Below are 15,948 nucleotides of genomic sequence, written 5' to 3' on the forward strand. Positions count from 1 at the left end.
AATTACTTCCATGGCATATTGGATGTAGCACAAGTGACAAAGTGACCTTTCTCTTAAACAATTCATAGATTCACTAGAATTTTCTTCAACTTTTGGGAACTGAATATATTCCATAGTCTTATAATCTTAAATATTGATTCTCCTCTAAAATCTCCACCCACCCTGCTCACCACCATCCTCCCTTTGTAGAGTTATGTTTTTTATAATTTTCCTGTTAGTTTTTTTGTATTCCTGGTTTAATCGTTCATCATATTTTCAGATGTACAATCCATTATCGCTAAACTGACATTTGCCTAATAGACTATTTCGTGACCTTTTGTATTACACAATAAGCTATTTTACTATATTCTTTTTAAATTGGTTGAGTCTTTTATTAAAAGTGAAATAAGAACATTCTCAGTTATTGGGAAAGGACAGTTATCTCCTAGAGGATACCTCAAGCACAGATATACAAAGCCAACAGTGAGATTTGCCACAATAGTTATATTGCCCAATACACCATGGCTAGTTCTATCTGGTGTTGACTAAGCATTATTTTAATATTCCAAGGAAAATGATGCAGAAGCAGGAATTGCCTAGAAGGAATGTGGAAAAAGAAAATAAAGAAAAGAATAATCATTAGATAAAGTGACTTAGAGCAGTAAACCATTTCCATATGGTAAGAAGGGTGTGCTTGGGAATGGAGTTCAGGAGCTCTACGGACATAAATGTTATGTCTGGACACACAGCAGCTTCTGGCTAGCTTTAAGCTGCTCAGGTAAAAGCCAAAACAAGAAATACCACAAATCTAACTGGATCTCTAACGGGTGTATTTGGTTATAGGTGTATAGGCAGGATTCCAGAGGATGGCAAAAGTAGTGCCTGATAGGTATCTCATTTCTAATACTGAATTTGCAAGCACTGTTTCTACTTCTTAGTATTTATTTGAAAAGGGCATATTATGTTAATATAGTCCAAGAATACCTGGGTGAACTCATAACATATGTTATGTTTCCACATTCAAAAGAAATACTGTTCTGTTATTAAAAAAAAAAGGGGGGGGGGCTTCCCTGGTGGCGCATTGGTTGAGAGTCTGCCTGCCAATGCAGGGGACACGGGTTCGAGCCCTGGTCTGGGAAGATCCCACATGCCGCGGAGCAACTAGGCCCGTGAGCCACAACTACTGAGCCTGTGCGTCTGGAGCCTGTGCTCCGCAACAAGAGAGGCCGCGATAGTGAGAGGCCCGCGCACCGCGATGAAGAGCGTCCCCCACTTGCCGTAACTAGAGAAAGCCCTCGCACAGAAACGAAGACCCAACACAGCCATAAATAAGTAAATAAATAAATGGATCATCACGTTTACAAAAAAAAAAAAAAATTAAAAGGGATGGTGCATTGAAAATCAGTTTAGGTATTTACTAAGGTCTCTTGAATAACCAATGAGAAATTTCAGTTATGGTACATGGGAAAACATTTTAAAGAACCTATTCTTGCATAGATCTTTCTGATAACTCGTGGCAGCACAGCAAATTCTGTCTCACCCCAGTACCAAAGCTGGGCCCACTTTGTTCTCTCACTCACCTACCCTTTGCCTGATTTTCCAGATTTATTTCTCTCTTCAGGCACTAGCTGCAAACTCCTTATATAAGGGCTCAGCTCTGCGACCCTATCCTTTATCCTAATTGGCACCACAAAAAACCTAATTGTTTATCTAATAAGACAGAACTTTCTAATACTGTAGAGGGATGTGTGTGTTTGCTTTAAGGATGCTGTTTCAGTAATAAAGTGTCACTAAAGGCCATAAATTCGTGTAAATATTTCCAATTTACATGAAATAAGCACCAGGTTAAAGAATTTATGTACTGGATTGCATTGTCTTCTTAAAGGTCATACTTTCCCTCAAAGTACTGCCTTCATTTTTCTGCCCGTGTAAAACCAAGACACAATTTTTAAAACAGCTGTCCCCATTTTCAGGGACTAGTTTCTAATACATTTTCCCAGTTGTATTTCTAAATCTGTAGCAATCATAGCACCGCGTAAAAGAGGCAGCTCAAAAAAAAAAAAAAAAAAAAATAGCAGAAACTGAATAAAAGATTTGCAGCCCTGAATATGCATACAAAAATTTTAAATCGAAGTGAACTCCTCTGAGCTGATTTCTTAGGTGAAGGAGAGAATATGGTCTTTGAATGCCTGATAAGGTCACAGACACAATTTCAAGTGCACTTATGGTAAATCCATGTGACAACTCCTACAGCCACTAACCTGCGTCTGCCCTCAGAGTAGTCTGTGCAATCTTCCTTGCATGTCTGGGATGGTTGTGGGGACAGCAGAAGCCCTCCGAGAAATGTCACACATGGGAAATAGTAACAATGGCTCATATACGAGAGTTTCAAATTGAAACCTAGAAGTGATGAGTAGCTTTACCTTACACATGTGCTAGAAACCAGAAGTTACTATGAAATAAATTGAGCGATTGGCAGTGGTGACTAAGGAATAAAATTTATAATTAAAACTTGTCAGTAAAGCTGGAATCCTTAACTCATTGACCTTAAAATACATATTATAGGACTTTGAGAATTGAAGTTGTTGAATTTATATTTTATTTGAATTATTAAGAATGATGATGATACTATAGCTTAATTGTAAATTTATTCTAGTAATGACTTCATAATGATATTTGCTTCCTAGTTTGATGGAATAACTACTGTAGGCTACTTATAGCCACAAAGGGTGCAATACCTTTTCTCAGAGTCTCTATGGATAGCTACAAAGAATGCAACACATCCCTTTCTGAACCACTTTGAGACTCAGATGCAATACATACTTTGGATAATTTATTTTGAGTGAAGAATGACTATCTGGTATTTGGTGTTACCTCCAGCACTGTGTAGGCATCTGAATTTGCAATGACAATCAATTACGGTACAAAGTGAGTTATGTACTTAAAGTACAAAGGAATTCCATGAATTCAGGGAAATGCAAAGACTGTAAAATAGTGAAGAATGTTATATATCCTAGATATTTATGTATCTATTCATACATTTAGAATAGAGCAGGAAGAAAAAATAGTTAAGTAGAAAAAAAAGTAAATGAAATTAATTGTATCCTCTACAGTGCAGGAATAATCTTCTGAGTTACAAACAAGATATTTCCGTCAACCTGCAGAAAATAAATGTTGAAAAGGCCTCGTCTCATCTGACAGAATTTTGATTCGCTTACTCACCCACAGGAGACATTTCTGGGACACTAGCAATATAAGGTCCATCCAAAAACTTTGGCTCATTATCATTAATATCCTGCACTTTGATGATGAATTCTGATTCAGGCTCTAGGGGCTTCCTGGTTTCTATGTCCACAGCCTGAGCACGAAGTGTGTAGAAAGGTTTTTCTTCTCTATCCAGGCTCCTTATTGCATGAATGTCCCCTGTAGTTTCATCAATGGTAAAAACGGTGCCAGCGCCATCTCCTGAGAGGGTGTATTTAACAGTGCCCTCTCCCTTATCTAAGTCAGAATGGAGCTTTAGGGAGAGAGGGAGAGAGAGAGAAAGAGAGACAGAGAAACACCATTAAAGGGATGGTCCCATGTTAAAAAGCCATACTTGCAGTATAATTTTTCACCAGAGAAGTTAAACCAAAATCTTATGTTTTTTTTTCCTTTTTTTTCCCACCAACTTTTTTATTATAAGCATTTTTAACACACAAAAAAAGTTGAAAAAATGTATGGTGGACACCTATATATACCTATATATATCTCAGAGATTCCACTGTTTACCTTCCAATTTAATCATATAGGCTTTTGACTTATCACATAGATAGATCATATCCCTATCCTTTCATTCACTCTCCTGTCAATCCATCATATTTCTCCATGCATTACAGAGGTTAGAAGTACAGCCCCAAATCCATCAACATGCATAAATACAACTATTTTGAACATTTATTTCTTTTATATACTTTGGGGGATAAAATTTTCATAAAATGAAATGCACAACTCTTAAGTGTACTTAGAGTTTCATTTTAAATGATTGTTGTATTAAAATAAATTAGCTCATATATATTAAATCATACAACTTCCAAATACTCTGAGGATAGAAATCAGTGATGTGAATCCAGTGAGAGATATGGTAAAAAAAAAAAAAAAAAAATCAGAAAACACTGAGCCTTTTCATTTGAAAGGAGAGGAGAGTTTTGACATACCAGGTCAATTTCAGATATGTACGATGGAGTATCTCATTTTAACAGACTGACTCTCAATGAGTTATTCAATATTACTCAGCCAAGCAATGGGTAGAATAACTGATTATCCTTTCACAGGCAAATGGTTAGCCCTAATCCATTCTATATATTTGAAATGTTATAATATAGAACATTTTAAATTTCTGCTAAGTTCTTTTGAAATTCAACACATGTATAATTCACTATAATACAGTATGGAATAAGACACATATCAATGTAATAGGGGAGAGGACCAAAGAGAAGAGAAATTATTATTGTGATACTGTAAATCAGTGTTTTTCAATATGGAGTCCAAGAATTAATGATAGATGGACATAGTCTTGGAGATCTATAAATTATCCAAGAATAAATTTATATAGATAAATAATATGATATAAATATTTCATTATATATAATTCTCTAAGAATATGTGTACTCATATATTTCATAAATAATATAAATTTACATTCTATTTAAATTAAAAAGGATACATATTCTTATAAATAATATTATTTTGTATCCAAATGCTGATCTGGGGGCTTCCCCGGTGGCGCAGTGGCTAGGAATCCGCCTGCCAATGCAGGGGACACGGGTTCGTGCCCCGGTCCGGGAAGATCCCACATGCCGCAGAGCGGCTAGGCCCGTGAGCCACAACTACTGAGCCTGCGCGTCTGGAGCCTGTGCTCCACAACAAGAGAGGCCGCGACAGTGAGAGGCCCGCGCACCGCGATGAAGAGTGGCCCCCGCTTGCCACAACTGGAGAAAGCCCTCGCACAGAAACGAAGACCCAACACAGCCAAAAATAAAAAAAAATAAATTAATAACAAATGCTGATCTAAAATGTTTCAAACTATTCTCACTCATTTAGGCACAGCTGTCTGATTTCAATGTTCAAATTTTTATTTTTAAAAGCTCATTCCAGTCAACGGATCAGTCAAAGAAAAAATGTTAAACTTTTAAAGTGACCATAGCCATTTGGGCTGTGCTTTAAAATTTTCACACAATTATAGGTGTCTTGCAAAATTTGGGGTAAAAATGAGTTGTTTTTCTTAATGTTTCAACACAACATAAAAGCTTTGAAAATATTTTAAATTATATAGTTATCCTTTGCAAATAGGCGTTCTGTGTATTCGTATTAGTAATACCAAAACACAAAAACTCAACTTGGCTACATCTTTGCTCTTAAACTCAACATTCTGCTTTAGCTTCAGTAAAATAACGTCATCCTTCATATTCATGTTATTAAAATGACTTTATTCATTTTGTGAATTTGTATTTACTTCAAATTGCTCTGAAAGTATGTTTGCATAAGAGCATAAGCAAAGGATTTGGACTGGGTAAATGATATAATTTAAACAATGAGAAAACTATAAGGGGGAACCAAGTTTTGATTTTTCTTTAAAAGTTTCTGTATATTTTACTCAAGTCTAAGGAAAATTGCAGAGAATGACAGGAAAAAGTTTTTTCCTCCTAATATTTTATGAACTGCTATGAAGCATAGGAAGCTTCAAGCATAAAATCAAGCTGTAGATAAATGTTCTTTGAACTTAGGAATTTCAAATTACAAATTTCATCCATACTATTAAAGATATTCAACACATGAACATTTACTTTTACTTTCAAATTTATCTAAAGATATGAGACAAGCAAAAGCCCAATGCAAAAGCAATGTCTTTATAAACTGGATCCATTTTGCCAATGGCTCCAAAGAATATGTGGTAATATTGTGGAAGCAAGTGAAAATTCTAAGTAGGTTTTTACAATGTGATCCAAGTAGAGTCACCAAAAAAAATTTTCATTTAGCCAAAATCAGAACTGTTTTCTCTTCAAACTGACATAAGAATAAAAAAGCAAATGTCTTTTCAGCTCTATTCAAGATCCAAATTACACTTCTACCTTTTCCTTCTAATTTAAATTTGGGTTTTGCAGAGATTAAAGTTTCAGAAGAAATATGTGAAAATACGTTAAATTTGAACTGAAAATGAGATGGATGAATGTAAAATTCTTGAGAGGATTAGAATGGTTACAGCAGTTCATTGCATGTTAATACCTTAAAGAAGATCACCTGCAGTACCCAGCATTGACAGGCAATGTTTAAAATTAGTTATTCAGTACCACATGTAAAACGGATGGTTAGTGGGAAGCTGCTGCATAGCAACGGGAGATCAGCTTGATGCTTTGTGACCACCTAGAGGGGTGGGATAGGGAAGGTGTGAGGGAGGCTCAAGAGGGACAGGATATGGGGATATATGTATATGTATAGCTGATTCACTCTGTTGTACAACAGAAATTAACACAACGTTGTAAAGCAATTATACTCCAATAAAGATATTTTTAAAAATAAATAAATAAATAAAATAAAATTAGTTATTCAGTATTAATTGAGTCCAGTACATGGGTGACTAGGTAAAAGTATTGGTATTTTTGCAACGTCAATTCTAATGTTAAATGAATGATGTTGGCCTGATGTTGGGTATTGTAGAATTTGCTTTGTATCACATATAAAATAACTTGAATAGAGAATATATATAACATAATAGTTTATGTTGTAAACTAACATAAAAATCCCTATCACCCTCTTACTTAGAGATAACTTCTTTTATCATTTTATACACTTTCCATTATATATACACATATATTCATATATAAATGAAAGGGTATACATATAGAAATATGTTTGTATATGTTTTATATGTATATATAATATTATCTGATTATAAATACATATATACATGATATAAAAATGAGAAACGAGTCAACATTTTCAATAACAATATACCATAATCATTTTCAGTATAATTTGAAACTTTTCAGAATTATTTTTTAATATCTGTATTATGTTCGTTCAAAGGAAATTGAATGATTCAATGGGTTTTGCTTAACCTTTTATAAACAATGTGATGAATATGTGTGTGTTGTCTTAATTCCTTAAATAAACAGGTAAATATAAATAGAAGGGTAATTATAAAGACCAAAAATGTAACTTTTATGAATCAAAAAATTGTGAATCTTGAATGATTCCAGAACTTGATGTCTACAGATGAGACTGGTTTCTTAAATTTTTAGCAATGCAACTCAGGCTTAGCTTACATTATGAAGCTACTTCTCAGTTTTATTTGCATTTAACAGGAGGGAGGGTTACAGAAGGATTCACTTGCTGAATCTTTGGGTTGTGTTAACTATGAACAATCACACGATGCCATTTTACACAGCGGCTTTAAGCTCCATGTAAGATAATAATTCCACAAGGATAAAATTATTTTCCTTTATAGTGATTTAAAAATAACGCAAGAAATATTTCTTATTCTGATTATTTTTTTAAAAAAGCTGTTTCTGAGTAGGCGCTGACTGTATTTACTGACTGAAGCAGCCAAATCCAATAATATCATCTTTTAGTATTGACAGTTAAAATAAAATTTCTCACAGAGAGTTCCATAAATGATAGCTATAGAAGTATGCACTGTCCAGGCAGTTGTTTTGTGGAAGTGGTGTTGTTATTTTCTGATGTTTTCCAAGTCATCTCAGATGGAGCGTGAAAATGAGATGCCAAGAGAGGCTTAAAAAAGACACCTAGGACTAGCTTTGGAGTGTAAGCAAATCTGAACTCCAGTGTCTAAAAGTTTTGAGAAAGCTAATCTAAAGTTAAGTGTTTACTAGCATCTCTCAGATTATATTTTACAAACTGCTGCAGAAATAAAGAAATGTATTCTTATTTTCTCTGGGTTGAAAAGTGCACATAAAATGGGAAATACTTTTTATATCACTATACCCAGCAGTGATTTTTATTTCCATTTGCTATTTGTCAGGATAAGGGTGGTTACAGGCATGAGGAGGGCATGGAGGATGTTGGGAGAAATGTATGATTCTGAAAAGTTTTTGCTAGAAAATCAAAAATTGTGTTCAACATGTATTTCATTTGATGTATATACCTGCAAATTACTTTATTAATTATATGTCTATAGGTTTTATGGTACACTACCTAGTGTTTTACGGTACACTACATAGTGTTTTATGGTACACTACATACTATTTTATAACCTGAATTTTAGATGGATTATATAACAATTTGCTTTATCAATAAGTATGAATTTATTACGTCTATTTAAGTTAATCACAGGTATTTTAACCAAAGTACTACATTGAAATGGCTAAAATCAGAGTATGGAAGAGCTTGTAATGCACAATTTTACCTTCCTTTTCTCAGTCTCATTCCCCAGGGAAATCATGTTTTAACTGTTTCTGTTGAATTCTTATTTAAAAAAAAACATATGTGGATATTTGTTAAATAAAAAAATGTTATAATAGTATTTCTTTTATCAATTTGAATAATACTTATTGACTTGCAAACCCCAGGCCACCTCTTTTTTTCCAATAGTGTTGTAATATCATTTATTTTACTTGTTATCAATGAAACACTGGTCTGAATAGTATATGTGTACTTCGGGTCTGAATTCAGTTCAATCCTACAATGTAACTCTGGTTCTCTATTTTCTACTATTATAACATTAACACTTTTACAGTCCCCCCTAAACTCCTTCCCTTTCTCATCCCTGAATTCCACTGTCTGTATTATACAGAATTAAGTGTAAAGATTTTGGTCTATTTATATATTTATGTATTTATTTATTGGTCTCTTTTTTAAAAGTAAGCGCTAATGGTTAATTTTATGTATTAGTTTGACTGGGCCACAGGATGCCCAGACATTTGGTCACAGACTATTCTTGGTATATCAGTGAGGATATTCCTGGATTAGAATAACATTTGAATCAATAGACAAAGTAAAGCAGACTGTGGTCCCTTATGTGGGTGTGCCTCATCCAATCAACTGAAGACCTGAGTAGAACAAAAAAGCTGACCCTTCCATAAGTAAGAGGGAACTCCTCCTGCCTGACTGCCTTCAAGCTGTGACACTGGTTTTTATTCTGCCTCCAGACTTGAACTGAAACATCAGTTCTTCTGAGTCGAGCCTGTCGGTCTTTGCAATAGAAATATACCATGTGTTCTCCGGGGTTTCCAACTTGCTGACTGCAAATCCTGGGATTTGTCAGCCTCCGTAATTGTACAAGCCAATTCTTGATAATAAATAAATATATATCCTATTGACTATTTCTCTGGAGGACCCTGATTAATACATAAGCCTTCAAAGCCCTCTCCATCAGTTGCTGCTAAAACATAAAATAAAGCTAAACAAAACACAAACTCGTTTGATAATTATAATAATGTACATATTTTTGTTCCATAGCCAAATAACATACAGTGCCTATATGATTTCAATATTTTCATTTTGCATATGGAGTTTTTTGAGATATCTTTTTGTTTGTATTATTTGCTTTTCTCATATCTTTAAGCTCACCTCATTTCTCAGGGCCAACATCAAATCTCCTTTTCAAAACATACGTTGTTCAGGGACTCCTCTTTCTTCCTACTCCAAACTAGAGCATTTGCACGATTTTCAACCTGGAATTTTTCTTTATTAATCTCCTGGTTTGAAACACTATTTCTTGGATTTTATATTTTCTTCTATATTAGTTGACTACTTTGTTTGTTGCCGCCAATCTCCTATAACTTCTTGAGAATGTGTCTGTGAGAGGTAAGTTTCTTTAGTCTTTGGATGTTAGAAATGCCTTTATTTCAGGCTTTATTTCTTTACCTACACATATACTTAATTATTGTCTGGGCATATAGTTCTAGATTGGAAATAATTTTCCCTTCACACGTTTAAAGGCATGTATCTATATTCTTCTAGAAACCAATGGTAAAACTGATGTCCGTCTGATTATATTTCCATTGCAAGTAAGAAGCCTCTTTTTTCTCCCCATTTTATTTTACTCTAAAATTACAATCTTATTTTTATTTTGGTATTCTAATTATTTAGAACACTGTCTCCAAGTGTCTGTTTATGTGTGCTTGTGTTTTGAACATTGTCTCCAGATGTGAGTTGATATGTGTTTGTGTTTCTTTCTTTGGGTCAGGCACTTAGTAAGTTCCTTCGATTCAAAAACTATTTTCCTTCAGCACTGAAGGAAATTTCCTTTTATGATTATTTCCATGATTATGTTCTATCCTCCATGTTTCCCATTGTCTTTCTGGAATTCATATGTTCAATGTTAGATCTCATGGACCTTCTGTAAATAATACACTTTTTCTACAGTCATTCATTTCTATATCTTTTGACCTATTTTGTGAAAAAATTAAGTTATCTTAAAATTATTTATTGATTATTTTCAGCATTTTCAAAGTCAATACACATATCCATGTGTGCACACACACATATGACAGGCATATTAATTTCCAAGATTTTTTTCCTTTACTATGAATGTCCCCTTTCAATAGAATTGTGCTCTTATTTTGTGGACACGGGGAATTCTTGAATCTTTTTGAGGATTCTAATTTGTGTGTGTGTGTGTGTGTGTGTGTGTGTGTGTGTGTGTGTGAAGACTCTCATTTGTCTGTTCATATTTAAGGATGGAGTTTTGAACTTGTGGGTTGAATTTATTGATTACAGTTTTGCCCTAGGTTGAATGGAAAGAGAATCAACCATTCCTTTTAATTTCAGATATTTGGTTGGGGACATTCTAACCACAATGGAGTTCCATCATTGCCCTAATTATTTCCAGATTCTCTACAGAAGAACTTCTTTTTTTCAAAATTTCTTTATTGTTTACATTCTGCTCATTTATGTTTGGATTCCATGCATTATCATGTAGGTGGAAGGAATTCTGTATACAGACTATCAGTTAATCTCTATGTTTTACCCTGCATGTCTTTCTCCTTTTCTCTTGATCATTGGCATTTCTGAGTCTTTTTCAGAATTGTCCCTCCTTAGTCAGAGCCCTCTCAATATAAATGCTTGTAAGTAGCTTTGAACTTACTTGACCAGTCACCAATCCTTCACGCACTTATCAGTTTATAGAAATGGGCTAAACTGTCTGATGCCCGCCACACCACCCCGTTAGCATTATGCCCATCATCACCTAATAACCAGCCATATTCAATTTTCTCCTCTTGTCTCTCCAAATACTTTTTTTTAGTTCTTTATTTTTTTTGAACATATATCCAAGAAAGTTTCAATCATTGCATTTGGATTTTGTGTCTTTGTTTTCTTTAAGTTTAAAAGAATCATGCCTATTTATATTAATTATTTTCTCATCATTATCTTTCTCAGGAAACTAGGCCCCGTTCTGAATGTCTGCTAGAACACGAAACTTCCCGATGTGTTTTTAAATCTTTACTATTCTATCTTAGAATATCTCTTCAGCTTTTAAGTATGTAAGAGCCAATGTGGTGCCATAACAGTATGCCCTACTTAATACTGAGATCCTTGTAATACAAATTACAGACATCTTCCACCAGCCATCTCCATAAATACATTCAGTCTAGGGGAAAGCTTCCCAGTACAGGACACGCCTCAGTAAATGTTGGTGTAATAACAGCATGTAAATAGTAATACTTATTTCCAATTTTAAAATCTATGATTATGAAGGCTGTAGAATGATTTAGTACTATGGTTCAGCAGTTAGTGCATGAAATAGGAAGTAATATTATAACTTTTACTTATATACAGGATTCATTCAGATAAATGGGCCAAAATGAGTATGAGAAAATTTTATGTGAATTTCTTTCGACAAAATAATTTTATTATATACAAAACAAACTACTTTTGCTACATTGTCTTTGGTGAACATAAAATACTTAGTGTGTCTTCTTTGCAGTTGCTTAGTTCTCAGGAACCTCACAGTGGCCATTGTATCAGCTACAAAGTGATTAGATTATGTTTAAGGCACTGTTTATTTATGAAAGAAGACCAGATACAAAGATGATCTATAACTCTGCCTGTGTAATGCCATAATGCAAAATTTCTCTCTTTTGGAAGCCACTGAATGCCCAAGAATATTTGACATTCTATTCCATTCTGCTCCCTGAAGGGACTCATTTGTTCTTCCTAGCTTGATTGTTGTCATTTGAGCAAAAGGAATATCACTTTACAAGGCTGGAAATTACCTTTAACAGCCCAATGTTAGTTGAGAACTCCCCTGCCTGGGTTACAGACCCAAAGCTATTTATCATCTGGAAATATTTCACCTTCCATTTAAGAGAGTAGAAATTCATTTCAAAAGGGCCCACACCTCCGCCAAGGTAAGCCAAAGAAGAGCAAAGAAGAACAAAGACTATTTGCAATGCTTGGGAGCAACAAAAGCTGATATGCTTGGATATATTATACATCCCATTAAAGAAAAATATATACTATTCACCCGATGTTCTCTTTCATCTTTCTTTTTCTCCTTGAAGATTGCATGTGTGGTTACATGTGAGGGGCATCCTAACTATTTTTTTAGATTGTCATATTTTATGACTTTACCTTGACCAGATTATATTATATCATTTGAGAGTGTCACATTATATTAATAGGTACTTCTGTAAAAGTTTAAGAGGTCATTGGCATGGGCCCTGGATTTGGGAGGAAAAATATGGAGAAGAAGGTTAAAATAATTTCTTTCCTACATTTCCAAAGCTGTAAAACATTTTTCACAAAGCCAGGTTTTAGGTAAAAAAAACATTTCCAGACAATAAACTAGTCATCAAATTGTCAGTAACAGAATATCTATGTGGAATAAAAGTGAATTTTATGTACGATTTCAAATGTTGTTACTTTTCAGAATACTAGATAGGTTTGTATGATTTATTCTAGATTTAAAAGAAATGCCAAAAGTATACAAAAAATAATGCCAATAATCATGGTTTATTAATAATCATAGTACAGTATTATAGCTAGATATCATTTATTAAGTTATTACTATTTTGTATCTATGTTATTACTTTTATTATTAGCCCTTACTGAATATTAGGCACTGTGTCACACATGTTATAAGCTTTACTTAATTCTCAAAAAAAATGATACGCTACTATTATAAATCTGATAGATAAAATTTTTAAACTAAATTCTAATAGTTCAACATGTAAAATGTAATTTCCAAAAGCTATATGTTCTATCCTAACTTCTTAGTACATGCATCTAATAACTCTAATAAAGCAGACAGACCCAAATCTTAACTCTAATATAAAACATGGATTGATCTAAAATCCATGATTATGAGCATCAAAATTTGGGGTGAGAGTCCCAAACCCATTCGTTCTTACCTGGATGTTACTATGTAAGTTAACAAATTTCTTTGGACTTCAGAATCCTCATATGTAAAATGTGGATTCTAATATTTGTATCATAAAATATGGAGGATATAGTAGAGAATTTAACTTCATAATGTCCATTTCCCTTCATTTATCTCTATTTACATCCAAACAAGCCCAGGATAGCAATATTTGTTTCCACTTCACTTATATTAATGTATGTAAATAGGTGCAAGAAAACTAATCGGATACAAAATAATGTTAGGAAACCCTATCAAGCTTCTACTTTTGGCTAGACAATTTTCTAATGGCTTTATATACTTTATACACTCTAATACTCAAAACAACCGTATGAGTACAACCCTACTATTATCATCCCCATCTGGTAGATATAGAAATTGAGGCACAGAGAGGCCAAGTTGGCTCGGGACACACACATAGAAAGAAACAAAGCTGAGATTCCAATCAGGTAGTCTAATCCCATGCGACTAGCACTTAAAACCAAAGGAACTTTCTTTTAATTTGGTAAGTATAATACCATTTTCCTTAACTTTCAAAACTGGGTCTCTCTTGAGAGGAAACACACACACACACACACACACACACACACAAACACACATTGAATCATCTTTGGTCAGATAATTAGCTTAGCCACAGATGCTAGCTACCCAAGTATTTTGTGACATCAGTTGGAACAAAACCCAATTGCATTATTATGGATGCATTCCTGAGATTGGCTTCATTCAAAAATGCTTTGGACTGCCCACTAGTGATTGCACTAGGCTCTAGAGAACATCACGTAGTATTTGTTCTTAAGGACACAGGAGTCCAGAGTCCAGTAGGGAACACTATGTGTCATAACAACAAAGATATCCATTGGAAACACTGTTTCTTTTTATAGTTTTCTGCCTCTCAAATCCTAATTTTCTAAAGAAAATGTTTATAAGCATATGCTGTATAATTTAAAAAATGCTATATTTGTGTTTTATTAAAGTACAAAGTGGTATTACATTTATAGTTAGAAATCATATAAATAATATGCTGTGTCAATTATAGATTTGAAACAATTAAGTCAACTAGAAAATTGTGAAAAATATTTATGTTGAAGAGAATATAGTTAACTTTTATATCAGTGAAATTCTTCAATGAAAATTATTTTCCTGAGTTTCTGCCCATGGTTATACTATAATTTGCTTTGAAACATATAAAAATCCATTATGTTAAAGACGAAATGGAGTAACTATTTAATTAGAGAAATAGTCATTAACGCGTGTGGTTTCTTTGTCACAATTTACTAATAACCACACAAATAGACATGTGAATGTGTGTGAGGATGTTTAGACATGTGTACATGTTGTATGTGAGAGAAAAAAAGAGAGAGAAAGAGATGGTATTTATACATGTTTTCATGTGCTCACACATGCACATTTCTCCGAAATGAATAAAGGTCAAGTAGATGTACATACTCTAAAACAATACTCTAAGAACACAATCTGAAATTATATTATCTGCTTTTTTTCAAGGGTGGTTTGAAGGTGACCCATTTTCTGTAACATGCATTACTGTGGGGGTTGCTTTATGTGTTAAAGCACAAAGCCATCTCATTGAAGTCTTTTATTTCCTTTCCTCACTTTACAGTAACTACTTTAAGTGGATTTTGAAAGTATAATATCACCAATACAAAAAAAAAAAAATCCAATTACTTAAACAGCTTGCTTTCTTTGTATCATGAGTTAAGCTTTATGTCAAATTTACTGTTAAGAATTCATTTCTCTCAGTCTTATATCCTATAACAGTGCCATAAATATTATCTTATCTGCATGAGAATTTATACTTTAAATATTATTTTTTGCCAAAAGTATAAAAATGAGTAACCTTAATGTTAAATTTCAATTTGTTAAAGAGAAATAGAGTTACTATTCTGTGTAAGAAATGCAGTAGGTTACCTCTTGTTTCTAAGTATAGGTTAGCTTTGTTTTTTTTTAAAGCTCTCATTATAAACACATTAAGGAAAGAATCATTCTCAGGATTCACTTCCCACTAGGGCTAATAGGATTCCCTAGAAACCACCAAAGAGATAATAGGTCCAATTTGACTTCAACTTTAAAAGGAAAAAGGAAAGAATAAAAAAAAAGAAAAATGAGCACAGATTTCACAGATATTAGAACCTCAATTTTGACTGCTTTTTAGCAGATACATAGTATTGGATGCCTGAGTGAAATAAACTGTTTTCAGGCTATTGCATTTTTACAGGTCAAATTTTTTTTAAACAAAGAATTCAGGATTATAAGGGCAGATGTTTAATTTGATATTGATTGAGGCCTTAAATGAATAAATTTCTCAAAGTTTGATTACTTTTCAAAAGAAACTGAGTTGCTTTGTGATTAAAATTTCCTAATAATTCATAGAATCCATGGAATCATGTATGTATGTGTGTTTGTAGCACATGTTCCTGAAACTGACATATGAATACCATAGACTGTATATTTGCATTATTTCCAAAATTAAAAAAATGTATTTTACTGATCTCCTTTCATTGCTTGTTACAATATTTTTCTCTTCATATATCATTGATTGCTGATTAAGGTAAGTTATAGGCAGAAATTCTAAGATCAAGCAGGGTCTGATC

The 15,948-nt window shown here is 33.4% G+C and overlaps 1 protein-coding gene across 5 annotated transcripts in view; it reads right to left on the minus strand.

Moving 5' to 3' along the window:
- Positions 1-15,948, minus strand: part of LOC132362145 (cadherin-12-like) — a 359,212-nt gene that overhangs the window by 194,633 nt on the left and 148,631 nt on the right. For 4 of the 5 annotated variants that reach the window (XM_059916149.1, XM_059916147.1, XM_059916151.1 and 1 more), the window contains one exon: positions 3,202-3,496. The exons of the other annotated variant lie outside the window; for it this stretch is intronic. In XM_059916149.1, the coding sequence (XP_059772132.1) occupies positions 3,202-3,496 (295 nt within the window). The remainder of the gene's footprint in view (positions 1-3,201; positions 3,497-15,948) is intronic. 5 annotated transcript variants of the gene reach the window in all.

The sequence above is a fragment of the Balaenoptera ricei genome, chromosome 3, assembly GCF_028023285.1.
Source record: "Balaenoptera ricei isolate mBalRic1 chromosome 3, mBalRic1.hap2, whole genome shotgun sequence".
Classification (NCBI taxonomy): domain Eukaryota; kingdom Metazoa; phylum Chordata; class Mammalia; order Artiodactyla; family Balaenopteridae; genus Balaenoptera; species Balaenoptera ricei.